We start from the raw sequence: 13472 nt of genomic DNA, 5'->3' as shown, positions 1-13472 counted from the left end.
ATGCATTATCATCAACTTAATATCTCTAGTAACATTGTATTATGCATTATCATCAATTTAATATCTCTAGTAACATTGTATTATGCATTACTATCAACTTAATATCTCTAGTAACATTGTATTATGCATTATCATCAATTTAATATCTCTAGTAACATTGTATTATGCATTATTATCAACTTAATATCTCTAGTAACATTGTATTATGCATTATCATCAACTTAATATCTCTAGTAACATTGGCAGCATACTCAGTTACTTGCTAATTACAATTACATTTATTGTGTCATTTCTGCATGAAGGTGAACTTTAACCTGTCTTACAACATGCTTGCTTATCACTTATCACTCAATGGAGGTATGGTCATCATCATAAGAGTAATCATAAGATGTATCAATATGATCATTAGACATTTGTGCATTAATCCAGTCCACATATCTGTAGACATTGGCGTAGACACCAGGCCTGTTGCTCACATCACATCGAGGACCCCAGCTCACCAAACCAGTGACGTAGTGAATCCCATCCTGTTCACACATCAGAGGACCACCTGAATCACCCTGTAAAGACAACCAGTTTAATACAGAGTCATTATAAATACTTTCACCAGTATAGATAGATAGAATACTTTATTGGCAGTTTCTTGATGTAACTACAAAGGACATTATTAAAGCCTAAATGCCAACACTCACTGAGTGGCTTCCTCTTGGCCTATAAGATGCACACACTGGGATACACAACATGGATTGATATCTAAAACATCCTTCATCAATCAAGTATCGCCCTGTATCCGTTCTGTGTTCAGTTTCCAAAAATAATAGAACAATTCATATCAGGAACGATATCTCCATTCAAGAACTCATCTCCTCCCTGTCCCTTTGCCAGCCTGTGGCTTAGAGTGGAGGAGGAGTCTCTCTTATGTCAAAAAGTTTTCCTGCAGACATCAAGTGGTTAGCTTTAAGTCCTCTCTAAAAAGGCTGCTGAATGGCAGTTTGTCCTGATCATAATTGTATTTATCTTATGTCTCGTAGATGGTAAGGTTCTTAACCTTGTTATTTTTCACCTCACAAGGTCGCTCATTAACATCAATGGGACCACAATGGAAATAAGACCTAGGGCTTTTTTTTCTTATCCTGTGTTATCGCACGCACACGCACACACACACACACACACACACACACACACACACACACACACACACACAATCTCACTTGGCAGGCATCAACTCCTCCGTTTATGTATCCTGCACAGATCATGCCGTCATCCAGTCGGTCTCCATAGACACGTGGATCCATGCAGCTCTGCTTAGAGATCAAGGGAGCCTTGCCTCCCAACAGTCTGTTTGAACGTTTGTTATTCCCTGAGTTTCAAGAACACAGAGAGGCAAAAGAGACAAAGAGAGGAAAACTTGACACATGCTGCAAAATGTTACTTTCAAAACACATGTAAACGTATGTTTCCATCGGTAAAGGAATAGATTGATTACAAATAGAGAGGAATATATGAGCCAGGAACCTTTATGAGGAGGAAATAGTTTCCTCTCAGACATGATTCACTGTCACACAGAAGCTGTGTTGGTGAGAGAGATACAGAACAGCTGTTCAGTACATCAATACAGCTGTTCAGTACAGCTGTTCAGTACATCAGTATATTAACATGTTTTTAAAACAACACAACACTGAGTTAGGGTTAGGGTGTAGCGTGAGTGTGGACAAAAATACAGCTTCTTGTGTTTTCACTGCTTGACGCTTGTGTAAAGACTAGGATAAAGATACCAAGGATGCACCAGTGATGTCACTGTAAAACTTTTTTTTTTTCAGACTCAACCTTTCTCTGCCGTGTGTAAAAGCCTGGTGACGTGAGGTTTGAGACTCAACATTACCTGCACATATTTGTACATCCATTTACTTGCTGCCGGGCAGAAACCAACTATCTCCGTGTTTAAACTGTTTATATTTTCTGTAAAAAATCAGTGCTTTTAAACACTCTGTAGTCTGTCTGTGGGTTTTACACACGGAGAAGGCAGCCCAGGTGCTCATCCAGGCTCTTGTCATCTCCCGCCTATCCTACTGCAACTCCCTCCTTGCTGGTGCTCCGGCATCTGCCATCAGACCTCTGGAGCTTGTTCAGAAAGCTGCGGCTCGTCTGGTGTTCAACCGCCCCAAGTTCTCCCACACAACTATCCTTCTCCGTTCTCTACACTGGCTCCCCGTAGCGGCTCGCATCCAGTTTAAAACCCTGGTGCTAGCCTATAGGTCAGTGAAAGGAACAGCTCCTTCTTACCTCCGGGCTATGGTCGATGCCTACACCCCTGCCCGACCACTTCGGTCTGCCACCTCGGGGCGACTGATTGCCTCGTCACTCAAGGGTCCATCTGGCCGGTCCACACGGTCACGACTTTTTTCTGTTCTGGCCCCACAGTGGTGGAATGAACTTCCCACTGATGTCAGGACAGCAGAGTCACTGCCCATCTTTCGCCGCAAGCTGAAAACCCACCTCTTCAGGAAACACTACCCATCCTCTCTGCCTGGCCTACTTGTTGTTAACTAGTTGTACGAACGCTTGTGTTATTGTTGTACTGTTTTATTGGATCTTGTTTAGACGATACACTTATTTGTTTTAGCTCCTGCTCATTTGATTTTGCTATTGTTGTCTCATCTGTTTAAGGAAAATAGGTAGCTGATATATTGCACTTTTACCTTAGCGCTAGGTATACTCTTGGTTGCTTGTTTTTGCAGAAAATGCACTTAATACTTCTGGTGATTAGTAGTTTTCGTTCCCTACCTATGTTGAATGCACTTATTGTAAGTCGCTTTGGATAAAAGCGTCTGCTAAATGACTGTAATGTAATGTAATGGACACATGTTTAACAAAGAGCTTCTGACTAAACCTCCTAACTCCATTGGATCCTCAAACTGTTGATCAAACCACAAAACTTCAACTCAGGTTTTTTCCGTCTGACTTCATCATTCTCATCAATGTACCCAGAACTTCTTTTTGTTTTATCCTTTTAGCCTTAATGTCTGACTGTACCTTGTGCTTTTTACATTTCTGACTAATAAGGTGATCAACCAATCAAAATCAATCAATCAATCAATCAATCAATCAATCAATCAATCTCCATATTATGGTCAAAAACCTCCTAACTCCACTTGAGCTGTATTTGGGTAAAGTGATGATAATATAAGGACATATTTAAGTATCTGACAATGTATAAAGTCACCATACCAACTTTGATGATGCAGTGCTGTGTGTGGTCTTAAAAACATGTATTTCTTTCCATTTCCTGAAAACATTTTGGACAAATATTCATATTTGTAAAATCCATACTACTTGGCCTTCTCGCGGCCCGGTGGTTGGGAACCTCTGGGTTAGATGATTTGACAAATTTGAAGCATTGCCATCGCTAGCCGACACTTTGTTTAAGCAGAGTCTGCAGATTGGCTTAAGCACGTTAGCTGGTTCGCCATTTCCGTCTCCTAAAAACGCAAAGTATTCACTTATTGGGCCAGTAGCGTTTATTTTTGAGCCGTCTCCGGCTGTTATTGCTCTCGCTGATATTCTCTCTCTACTGCCTCCGTAAACAATAATCATGTGACAGTGTGCACAACACACATGTCATGTGACACAGTTTTGCTGACAAACCATCAAGATTTCATAAAACCGTATTAAACAGTAAAGACACAGGAGGCCGAACATTATTTTGAGACTGATCTGACTCCATAGTCTGCTAGGTAGTTTTAACTCTCTCTAGTGAAACTCTAGTGAGATTTAAAACTCCCTGGGTTTCCAAATTCACTGTAGCTGTAACTGTCTATGGTATGAGGTTGATTCAGATCAGTGGTAATGTGTAGATAGATACATACCAGTGAATCAGATCAGTGTAATGTGTAAATAGATACAAACCAGTGAATCAGATCAGTGGTAATGTGTAGATAGATACATACCAGTGATTTAGATCAGTGGTAATGTGTAGATAGATACATACCAGTGATTCAGATCAGTGGTAATGTGTAGATAGATACATACCAGTGAATCAGATCAGTGGTAATGTGTAGATAGATACATACATACCAGTGATTCAGATCAGTGTATTGTGTAGATAGATACATACCAGTGATTAAAACCAGTGCTAATGTGTGGATAGATACATACCAATGATTCAGATCAGTGCTAATATGTAGATAGATACATACCAGTGAATCAGATCAGTGGTAATGTGTAGATAGATACATACCAGTGAATCAGATCAGTTTAATGTGTAGATAGATACATACCAGTGAATCAGATCAGTGCTAATATGTAGATAGATACATACCAGTGAATCAGATCAGTTTAATGTGTAGATAGATACATACCAATGATTCAGATCAGTGCTAATATGTAGATAGATACATACCAGTGAATCAGATCAGTGGTAATGTGTAGATAGATACATACCAGTGATTCAGATCAGTGGTAATGTGTAGATAGATACATACCAGTGACGCCCCATCCAGAGATCACACACTCCTTGCCATCAGGGAATGGCTGGTTTGGCAGACAGGCAGTTTTAACATGGTGGGTTTCCACGGCACAGAGTGGACTTTGGGTGACATTCAGCTGAAGTAAAGCTGACACACAGAATGGTACATTAGCATATCTGAAAACAATGTACAATGTAGGCATTTAGCAGACAATCAATCCAGAGCGACTTACATTAAGCAAGGATCATAGGTAAACCAAGAAACTATCAGATTCAGGTTGAGATTCACTTGATTGTCACTTGGATGCACTGGTTAGGTACGTACATGTGAAAAACTTATGCTCGGAAGCTCCAATACAATAAAAACATGATAAAACAACCTAAACCACTCGATAAACAATAACAACAGGGCGAGATTATCAATCAATGAAAGTGCAGAGTGCAAAGTATAGAGGGTTATTGCACAGTCACTTTTCACTGTTATGTAACAGTCTGATGGCCTGTGAAAAAAAAACTGTTCCTCAGCCTAATAGTGTGCGCTAATATAAAGAGGATCTTGTATCCCTTCACGCTTTTGGTCTTTAGAGGGGAGAACAGTATTTTGTGGGGGTGGGTGGGGTCTTTAATTATCCTCAGGGATTTGTTGAGGCAGCCCTGGGTGTAGGAGTCCTCCAGACTAGACAGCACTGGGTGTAGAGGTCCTCCAGAATAGTTCAGAATCAGAACAACTAGTTCAGATGTCCTGACTATGTGAACTAGTTCAGATGTTCTGACTCTGTGAACTAGTTCAGATGTCTTGACTCTGTGAACTAGTTCAGATGTTCTGACTCTGTGAACTAGTTCAGATGTTCTGACTCTGTGAACTAGTTCAGATGTCTTGACTCTGTGAACTGGTTCAGATGTTCTGACTCTGTGAACTGGTTCAGATGTCCTGACTCTGTGAACTAGTTCAGATGTCTTGACTCTGTGAACTAGTTCAGATGTCTTGACTCTGTGAACTGGTTCAGATGTTCTGACTCTGTGAACTGGTTCAGATGTCCTGACTCTGTGAACTGGTTCAGATGTTCTGACTCTGTGAACTAGTTCAGATGTTCTGACTCTGTGAACTAGTTCAGATGTTCTGACTCTGTGAACTAGTTCAGATGTCTTGACTCTGTGAACTAGTTCAGATGTCTTGACTCTGTGAACTGGTTCAGATGTTCTGACTCTGTGAACTAATTCAGATGTTTTGACTCTGTGAACTAGTTCAGATGTTCTGACTCTGTGAACTCGTTCAGATGTTCTGACTCTGTGAACTAGTTCAGATGTTCTAACTCTGTGAACTAGTTCAGATGTCTTGACTCTGTGAACTAGTTCAGATGTTCTGACTCTGTGAACTGGTTCAGATGTCTTGACTCTGTGAACTGGTTCAGATGTTCTGACTCTGTGAACTAGTTCAGATGTTCTGACTCTGTGAACTGGTTCAGATGTTCTGACTCTGTGAACTGGTTCAGATGTTCTGACTCTGTGAACTAGTTCAGATGTTCTGACTCTGTGAACTAGTTCAGATGTTCTGACTGTGAACTGGTTCAGATGTTCTGACTCTGTGAACTGGTTCAGATGTTCTGACTCTGTGAACTAGTTCAGATGTCTTGACTCTGTGAACTAGTTCAGAAAGCCTGTCTGAACTAGGAAGTGTTTTATTTATTTTTTGTCGGAAGGAGCATGTATTGATTCGTACACACAGGGAGCATTTATTTCATGTGATTAATTCACATTGATTTAAACTGCTGGTTCTCTTCCGAGTACATCCACACACAATACAAATATAACATGACAATATAGTGACTTATAAAAAACAAAAAAATCAACAAGGTCAATATTTCACTGTGTATGAATGTGATAACACCAAAATAATTGTTGATGTGAAATACAAGCAGATGCATTTTCTGATCACTTAAATCACTCAAAGGACCACAGAGACAATAAAAGACCCAGAGAGTACTCTGCAGATGAAAGACATTTAACACCTGGTTTGACAGTTAGTCATGTTGTGTCGTATGTCAATTCATGGCCTCACCAATGTCACTATGAGAAGCGGAGAAATGACCATCAGGGGACTTTGATTGCCTGTAATCCCGGTGAACGATGGCTCTCACCACAGGGATGACCTGGTCAGAGTCTTCATTTCTCGCAAGGTACGATCCGCCCAGGACCACCTGCATGTCCATGGACCTGTTGTGGCTGCTGAACAAACATTATGTTAAATAAAAGTCAATCTCCTTTCAAATCAGATAGATATATAGATAGCAGAGGTCACATTAGGTCGGTAATTGGCTGTTTTGGCTGTTTGTTTTAAACCGTGTTTCTTGTAGCCTTTTCTGATGGAACAGTCGGGGGGTCGTTAAAACGATAGGACAATGGCGTCGACACATGTAAACATTGGAGACATGACCTTGGGAGGCACAGCACTGTGCGAGAAAAACAAACCCCTGGATTTGGTCACGGGACACAGGACGTGGGGAGAACCGTCTGTGTTTTTCAGTGGTTTTCCAGGGAAGGAGATTCCGGTAGAAGCGGATGGACGCGCCGTGGGGACACTGTCTGGATTGGTGCGCAGACATCCCACCCTGGAGAAAATCACTTGCGCGCGCGTGCATGTGCGTGCACAGTCCGTGCACCCGCGTGAACATTTTCATTTTTTCCCCGGATTTTGGTACTTTTTTGGGGGTTTTATTTCGTTTTTTCTTTAATTATAATTATTTTAATGTTATTTGATTCTTATTTTTGCCTGATTTTACCGATTTATTATCATAGATTATAATTATAATATGCAACGGGAGCAAGTCTAACCCAGTGTTCTAACCCAAAATCAACCACAAGCATGAAAGTTTCACAAAGGAGGAACTTAAATTTGACCTAAAATGTATCCATCTCCAAAGGGCACCTGTTTCTGTTTGGATAAATCACAGATTCTTAATAATAATAATAATAATAACTTGAGTTTTGCGATCACTTCAGGCAGTTTCAATGTTAATGACTATGGCAGTGCACACCACGTGTTCATATCCCATAGTTACTATGGCGCGTGAACATTCCCTGCTGCCTTTCGTGAACACGGCTGTGCCGACTATGTTTTATCAATGGGGGGCAGCAGATATCCACTATGTACACGGGCCATAGTTTGTGTGCACGACCAATAGTTTTACATGAACATTTCTGTTTCTGGGCGGAGTCTCGCCAAATTCGTGCTACATTGTGTACACCTCCCATACTATGCTATGGTAAATGGCGTTTACCATCATATGACCTCCCGGGACGCTGTTTCTCGCCAAATTCGTTAAACAGTCATAACTCCAGTTCCCAGCATCGAAAACCTACGAAACTCCTTAGGTACTCTTAGACGGCCAACAGGGACAGGCTGAAATGTATTAAGCCCCACCCCCTCTGTGTTCCTATTGGCTGGGCTTCGAACAGCCATAATTCTAGATCCCAGCATCGAAAACCTACGAAACGCCTTAGATACACTTAGACGGCCAACAAGGACAGGCAGAAATCGTTTAAGCTATGTAGCCTAACTTTTCAGTTGATTACCATACAGGACTGTGTGCCACCCCCCCCAGCCTATTACAGCCTAGTCCAGCCTATTAAAGCCTAGTCCAGCCTAGTAAAGCCTAGTCCAGCCTAGTAAAGCCTAGTCCTGCCTAGTACAGCCTAGTAAAACCTAATAGAGCCTAGTACAGCCTAGTAAAACCTAGTCTTAACTAGTCCAGTCTGTTCCATGCTAGTATAGCCTACATGTATATCGCCCTCCCCTAGTCTGTTCCATCAAAAGGCTGGACTAGGCTAGACCTGGGTGTACTAGGCTTTACTGTACTAGACTCTACGGGAGACTCTATGGGAGAACAGACTAGGGGAGGGTGGTATAGGCTATACTAGCATGGAACAGGCTGGACTAGGCTAGACTAGGTTGTACTAGGCTGTACCAGACTCTAATAGGCTCTATTAGGCTGTACTAGTCCCATGTCAGCCCTGTTGATACTCAGAACATAGGGACTAACCACTGTTTACACGGGCAATAGCTTGTGTGTGCACGAGCAATAGTTTTGCATGAACCTTTGTAGACCATAGTAAAGATCGGCCCGGGGGGTGGTGGGCCGGTTCGGACCAAAAAATGCCAGGGCTGAATTTTGGTCCCAGTCCGGCCCTGTTGTAGACCATAGTACAGATCTGCCTTGTACAGCCTAATAGAGCCTAGTACAGCCTAGCACAGCCTACTAGAGCTTAAAACAGCCTATTAGAGACCAGTAGAGTCTAGTACAGTACAGCCTAGTACAGCCAAGACTAGTCCAGCCTTTTGGGAGAGCAGACTAGGGGAGGGTGGTATAGGCTATACTAGCATGGAACAGGTAGACTGTAATAGGCTCTATTAGGCTGTACTAGTCCCTTGTCAGCCCTGTAGATCCTCAACCCATAGGGACTAACCATTGTGTGAACATTTGTAGGAAAAAGTAAAGTACTGCCTTCTATAGCCCAATAGAGCCCAGTACAGCCTAGCAAAGCCTGCTAGAGCTGAAAACAGACTATTAGAGCCCAGCAGAGTCTAGTACAGTAAAGCCTAGTACACCCAGGTCTAGCCTAGTCCAGCCTGGTGGGAGAACAGAATAGGGGAGGGGGTACCAGGCTATGCTAGGACTGATAAGGCTGGACTAGGATAGATTAGGCTGTACTAGGCTGTACTAGACTCTAATAGGCTCTATTAGGCTGTACTAGGCTCTTGTCCGCCCTGTAGATCCTCAACCCATAGGGACTAACCACTGTGTGCACGGGCAATAGCTTGTGTGTGCACGAGCAATAGTTTTGCATGAACGTTTGTAGACCATAGTACAGATCTGCCTTGGACAGCCTAATATAGCCTATTACAGACCAGCACAGCCTACTAGAATTTAAAACAGTATATTAGAGACCAGTAGAGTCTAGTACAGTAAAGCCTAGTACACCCAGGTCTAGCCTAGTCCAGCCTTTTGATAGAACAGACTAGGAGAGGGCGATATAGGCTATACTAGCATGGAACAGACTGGACTAAGTTGTACAGGCTGTACTAGGCTCTATTAGGTTGTACTAGGCTGTACTAGGCTGGACTAGGCTGTAATAGGCGGGACTAAGCTGGACTAGGCTGTAATAGGTTGGACTAGGCTGGACTAGGCTGTAATAGGCTGGACTAGGCTGGACTAGGCTGTAATAGGTTGGATTAGGCTGTACTAGGCTGTAATAGGCTGGACTAGGCTGTACTAGGCTGTAATAGGCTGGACTAGGCTGTAATAGGTTGGACTAGGCTGGACTAGGCTGTAATAGGCTGGACTAGTTAGGTTAGTTTAAAGGTTAGGTTAGGTTAGTTTAAAGCCCAGCCAATAGGAACACAGAGGGGCGGGGCTTAATACATTTCAGCTTGTCCCTGTTGGCCGTCTAAGTGTACCTAGGGAGTTTCGTAGGTTTTCGATGCTGGGAACTGGAATTATGGCTGTTCGAAGCCCAGCCAATAGGAACACAGAGGGGGCGGGGACATTCTTTTGGACATTCCTCATTTCTTTTTTATCATTGTTTACAGCTCAGTGTAAAGAGGTATTCTCAGACAAAAGGTCACTACAGATTGTTCCGTCCAGATCCCACTGGTTAATAAATGCCGAAAGACACTCAAAGTCATTATGGCTTCAGGAAATATTTGTTTAAGAGAATCCTTGTTTTCTCTCATTGCATATTACCATAACATAATAATTTAATGCAGCTTACATGCAGTGAGCAGCAGTGAGGACCCAACAGGATGCAATGAGGACGCCTCCACATGCATGGGTGAACGGTTCTGATGAACCAGTGGTTCTGCGCTGCAGAGACACCTGCCATGGATGATGCACAGAAAGAGAACGACTGCCTCCGACGATCTTGGTCCTATCACCAGGATCAGGTCTGCCACACTGGGAGAACAGGTCTGGACAAGATGGAGACATAACATGAGAGCTAGAGAGAGCAGGATCTGTCTGTCTGTCTGTCTGTCTGTCTGTCTGTCTGTCTGTCTGTCTGTCTGTCTGTCTGTCTGTGTGTCTGTGTGTCTGTGTGCGTGCGTGTGTGCATTTAAGAGTGTTCATGTGAGTATGTGTAAAGCAAATAGAAGCAAATAATGTATTTGATTCTTTTGGTTTATTTGAAATAAACCATTACAGGGATATTTCACTTTCAAACATGTTTGCTGTCATTTTAATCTTGGTTTGGTGTCAAGTCTAATCAGGCTTTTGTGAGCACCCCAGAAATGTTTTAAGTTGCTTGATTGAGCTATTTAGATATTTGATATTCATTTTATCAGACATGCCCCCTTCCAATATAAACTCAATTTTAACCACGTTCGATTAATTACAAACACCTGTCCTTGGTTCTGGTTACTGATATTGTCCATCTAATGCATGAGGAGACTGTTTTTTCAATTACCTTTTTCATTTATTATTATTATTATTATTATTATAAAAAAATTGATGAAAACAGTAATTGAAAAAACACTGTCTCCTCATGCATTAGAAGGTCAATACCAGTCACCAGAACCATGGTTCTGGTGACTGGTAAACATAAACCAATGTTTAAGTATTTATTATCTATAAATCAATCAATCAATCAAAAGGACAGATAGATGAATAGATTTGTCCGGAGTAGGTGTTGGCTAGTATGTACTCTCGCATCACAGATAGATAGATAGATAGATAGATAGATAGATAGATAGATAGATAGATAGATAGACAAAATAAGAAACAGTATAGAATTGTGTCAATGTTGAAGTCATTGTTTGTTACCTGAACAGATCACCTCCAGTCTGTCCCCAGAACTACGAGACTGCATTGTTACACACTCCCTCAGTGAAGATTCAGACCCAACACAGGAAGATGTCATCCGCCATATAAGTTTATTTTTAGATGAGATGCGATGTTTAGAATCACGACTCCAATCTCTTGAAACAGCAGAGCCACAGTCCAACTGTTTACACACTACAGTTGATGACTCCATGTTCCAGTCTGATGTAGAATCAGCCGCTGGTCTCCACTCTTCCTGATGTTTCACCTCCAGTATACCAGAACAGTTACTGGTTCCTCCCACCAACCTGACAGTAAACTCTGTACAGAGACAATAGAATAAACAGTACAAAGGTAATATCACTTTGATTAGAAGAAAAACATTTTAGATTACAATGATGTTTAGTTGTTTGTTTACCTGCTGTGTGGAGTGTTGGTTGAACCTGGAGAGCTGAAGAGAAAACATATCAAATTAATTCATTTGAGTGTAAACAGTACATGGAACATGTCTAGCTGTACAGCAGCAAACAAACACGGTTGCCATGGTGATTTGGTGACACGGTAACCTTCACCAACAAGGGAGCAGCTCATAGACTGTAAACAATATGGACTAAGAGCCGTGGCGTCAGCCATTGGTTTCTACAGACACGTTTTGAAGCCTCTAGTTTAGTGAAAAATGTCTGTGAGTGAAACCACACCCAGTGTGAAGGGGAGCGAGGGGTGGGTCTTCACTCAGTAGAACCAATCACAAGCCCTGAAAGCATACCCTGCTTTATCATCAATAGAAAATATTAAGGGAAAAACGCACAAAGAAGACTTGAAACTAGTGACTGAAAACATAACGTCTTTATGAAAAGGTTTACTAAGGTAATAAAACCAAGTGTAAAGTCACGTCAAGTCACTTCAATGGAATGAAATGTATTAAACAGGCCCCTCCCACAAACTTTGGACTGCACTCATAGCCACCTGCTATAGCGCCACCATGAGGCTGATTTGAAACATTTGGAGTGGCAGTTCTTCCTTCGCCTACTGGGAGTGTTGTAACAATGGCCCTTTAACTTTGCAAGGGGAAACATGAACTAAAGGAAGAACATCTGGATCGGTATAGTTATTAGCTGAACGACTTTATATTCAGCAGCCATAAATCAATAATTGATAAAGCAAATGGTAAATAAAAAAATACACTTCAAATACTGTCCCTGCTTCTTTCCCTAACAAACAAAAGAAACAAACAATCAACAATATGTTCACAAATCCCTCCCGACAAAAACTAAACACGCTTCAATAAATGATGCTGTTGTGTTGCTGTCTGTAAAAAACATAAGAAAAAAACCTAAACATTTAGTTTACTTACACTAAACATCTAGTTTCAAGGCAATCCGACCGGAAGTGGAAATACTGGAAGTGGTAATATTTTGTTTTACTAAATTGGAAGTCTGTGGGACCACCCACCAAGTTCAGAGCCTGTAGCATGCTGGGAACTGGAGTTATGGCTGTTTAAAACCAGGCAATAGTGCGTACCAAAAAATCCTGAAGGGGGCGTCAACAAGTGTCATTTGGTAGCGGTGGACATCTTTGTGGGGTATAAACAGGTTGACTTAACATTGCCCCCCCACCAGTATGTCTGCAGCTACTATGCCACGCCCCCCGTGGTGACGACACGTTGGAAAGCACTATAGGAACACAGAGGGGGCGGGGCTTAGGCAATTACAACTTGATCCCAATTGGCCGTCTAAGAGCACCTACCAAGTTTGGGGCATTTAGCCTGCTGGGAACCGGAATTATGCAATAACAATAACAATTCATGATTTGAATAATGTGGTGTCCAACATTACACCAGCTTTGGTCAAAATAATAAAATACTGAATAACAATAATATTTATCATCTTTCCCTCTTTATCTCTCTCTCTTTCTGTCTCTTTCTACATGTCAGTGAAATGCAAACTATGATAATATGGACACACACAAAAAAAAAATGAAATTCATGGTGTGGCCCCTTTAAGTCCGCATCAAGTGATGCTTGAACTGGCGACCTTGAGGTTGTAAGGCACACGCTTAAGCGAGAAGCCATTGGACCAACGGACAAAGACCTGTGAAAAAGGAGATCAAACAGATGATACAGTTTCACGAAAATAGCTAAAAAATCCTGGGTTTAAGTGTTTTTCAAACTGCTCAAAATTGCTGACAATCTAAGG

General features: G+C 41.8%; 1 protein-coding gene across 1 annotated transcript; it reads right to left on the bottom strand.

Moving 5' to 3' along the window:
• Positions 1–291: 291 nt before the first annotated feature.
• On the bottom strand, positions 292–11371 carry LOC308094309 (hyaluronan-binding protein 2-like). The gene is made up of 6 exons (XM_080440879.1): positions 11281–11371; positions 10235–10430; positions 6525–6691; positions 4482–4613; positions 1212–1360; positions 292–560 (listed from the first exon to the last, which is right to left on the bottom strand). Exons 1-6 carry the CDS (start codon positions 11324–11326, stop codon positions 345–347), a joined length of 906 nt encoding a protein of 301 aa, XP_080297005.1. The 5' UTR covers positions 11327–11371; the 3' UTR covers positions 292–344.
• Between the last annotated feature and the right edge of the window lie 2101 nt (positions 11372–13472).

This window comes from Gymnoscopelus braueri (genome assembly GCF_963280865.1).
Source record: "Gymnoscopelus braueri genome assembly, chromosome: 10".
NCBI classification, from domain to species: domain Eukaryota; kingdom Metazoa; phylum Chordata; class Actinopteri; order Myctophiformes; family Myctophidae; genus Gymnoscopelus; species Gymnoscopelus braueri.
The sequence above is the reverse complement of the archived record's forward strand: the minus strand, read 5'-3'. Positions and strand labels throughout refer to the sequence as shown.

Excerpts from the sequence above, each read along its gene's own strand:
- LOC308094309 (XM_080440879.1), bottom strand. The coding sequence starts at position 11,326 with ATGCAGTCTCGTAGTTCTGGGGACAGACTGGAGGTGATCTGTTCAG. Across the intron at positions 10,431-11,280 it reads ACTGGAGGTGATCTGTTCAG|ACCTGTTCTCCCAGTGTGGC; the intron begins GTAACAAACAAT and ends CATCTTGTCCAG. Across the intron at positions 561-1,211 it reads GAGGAGTTGATGCCTGCCAA|GGTGATTCAGGTGGTCCTCT; the intron begins GTGAGATTGTGT and ends TTGTCTTTACAG.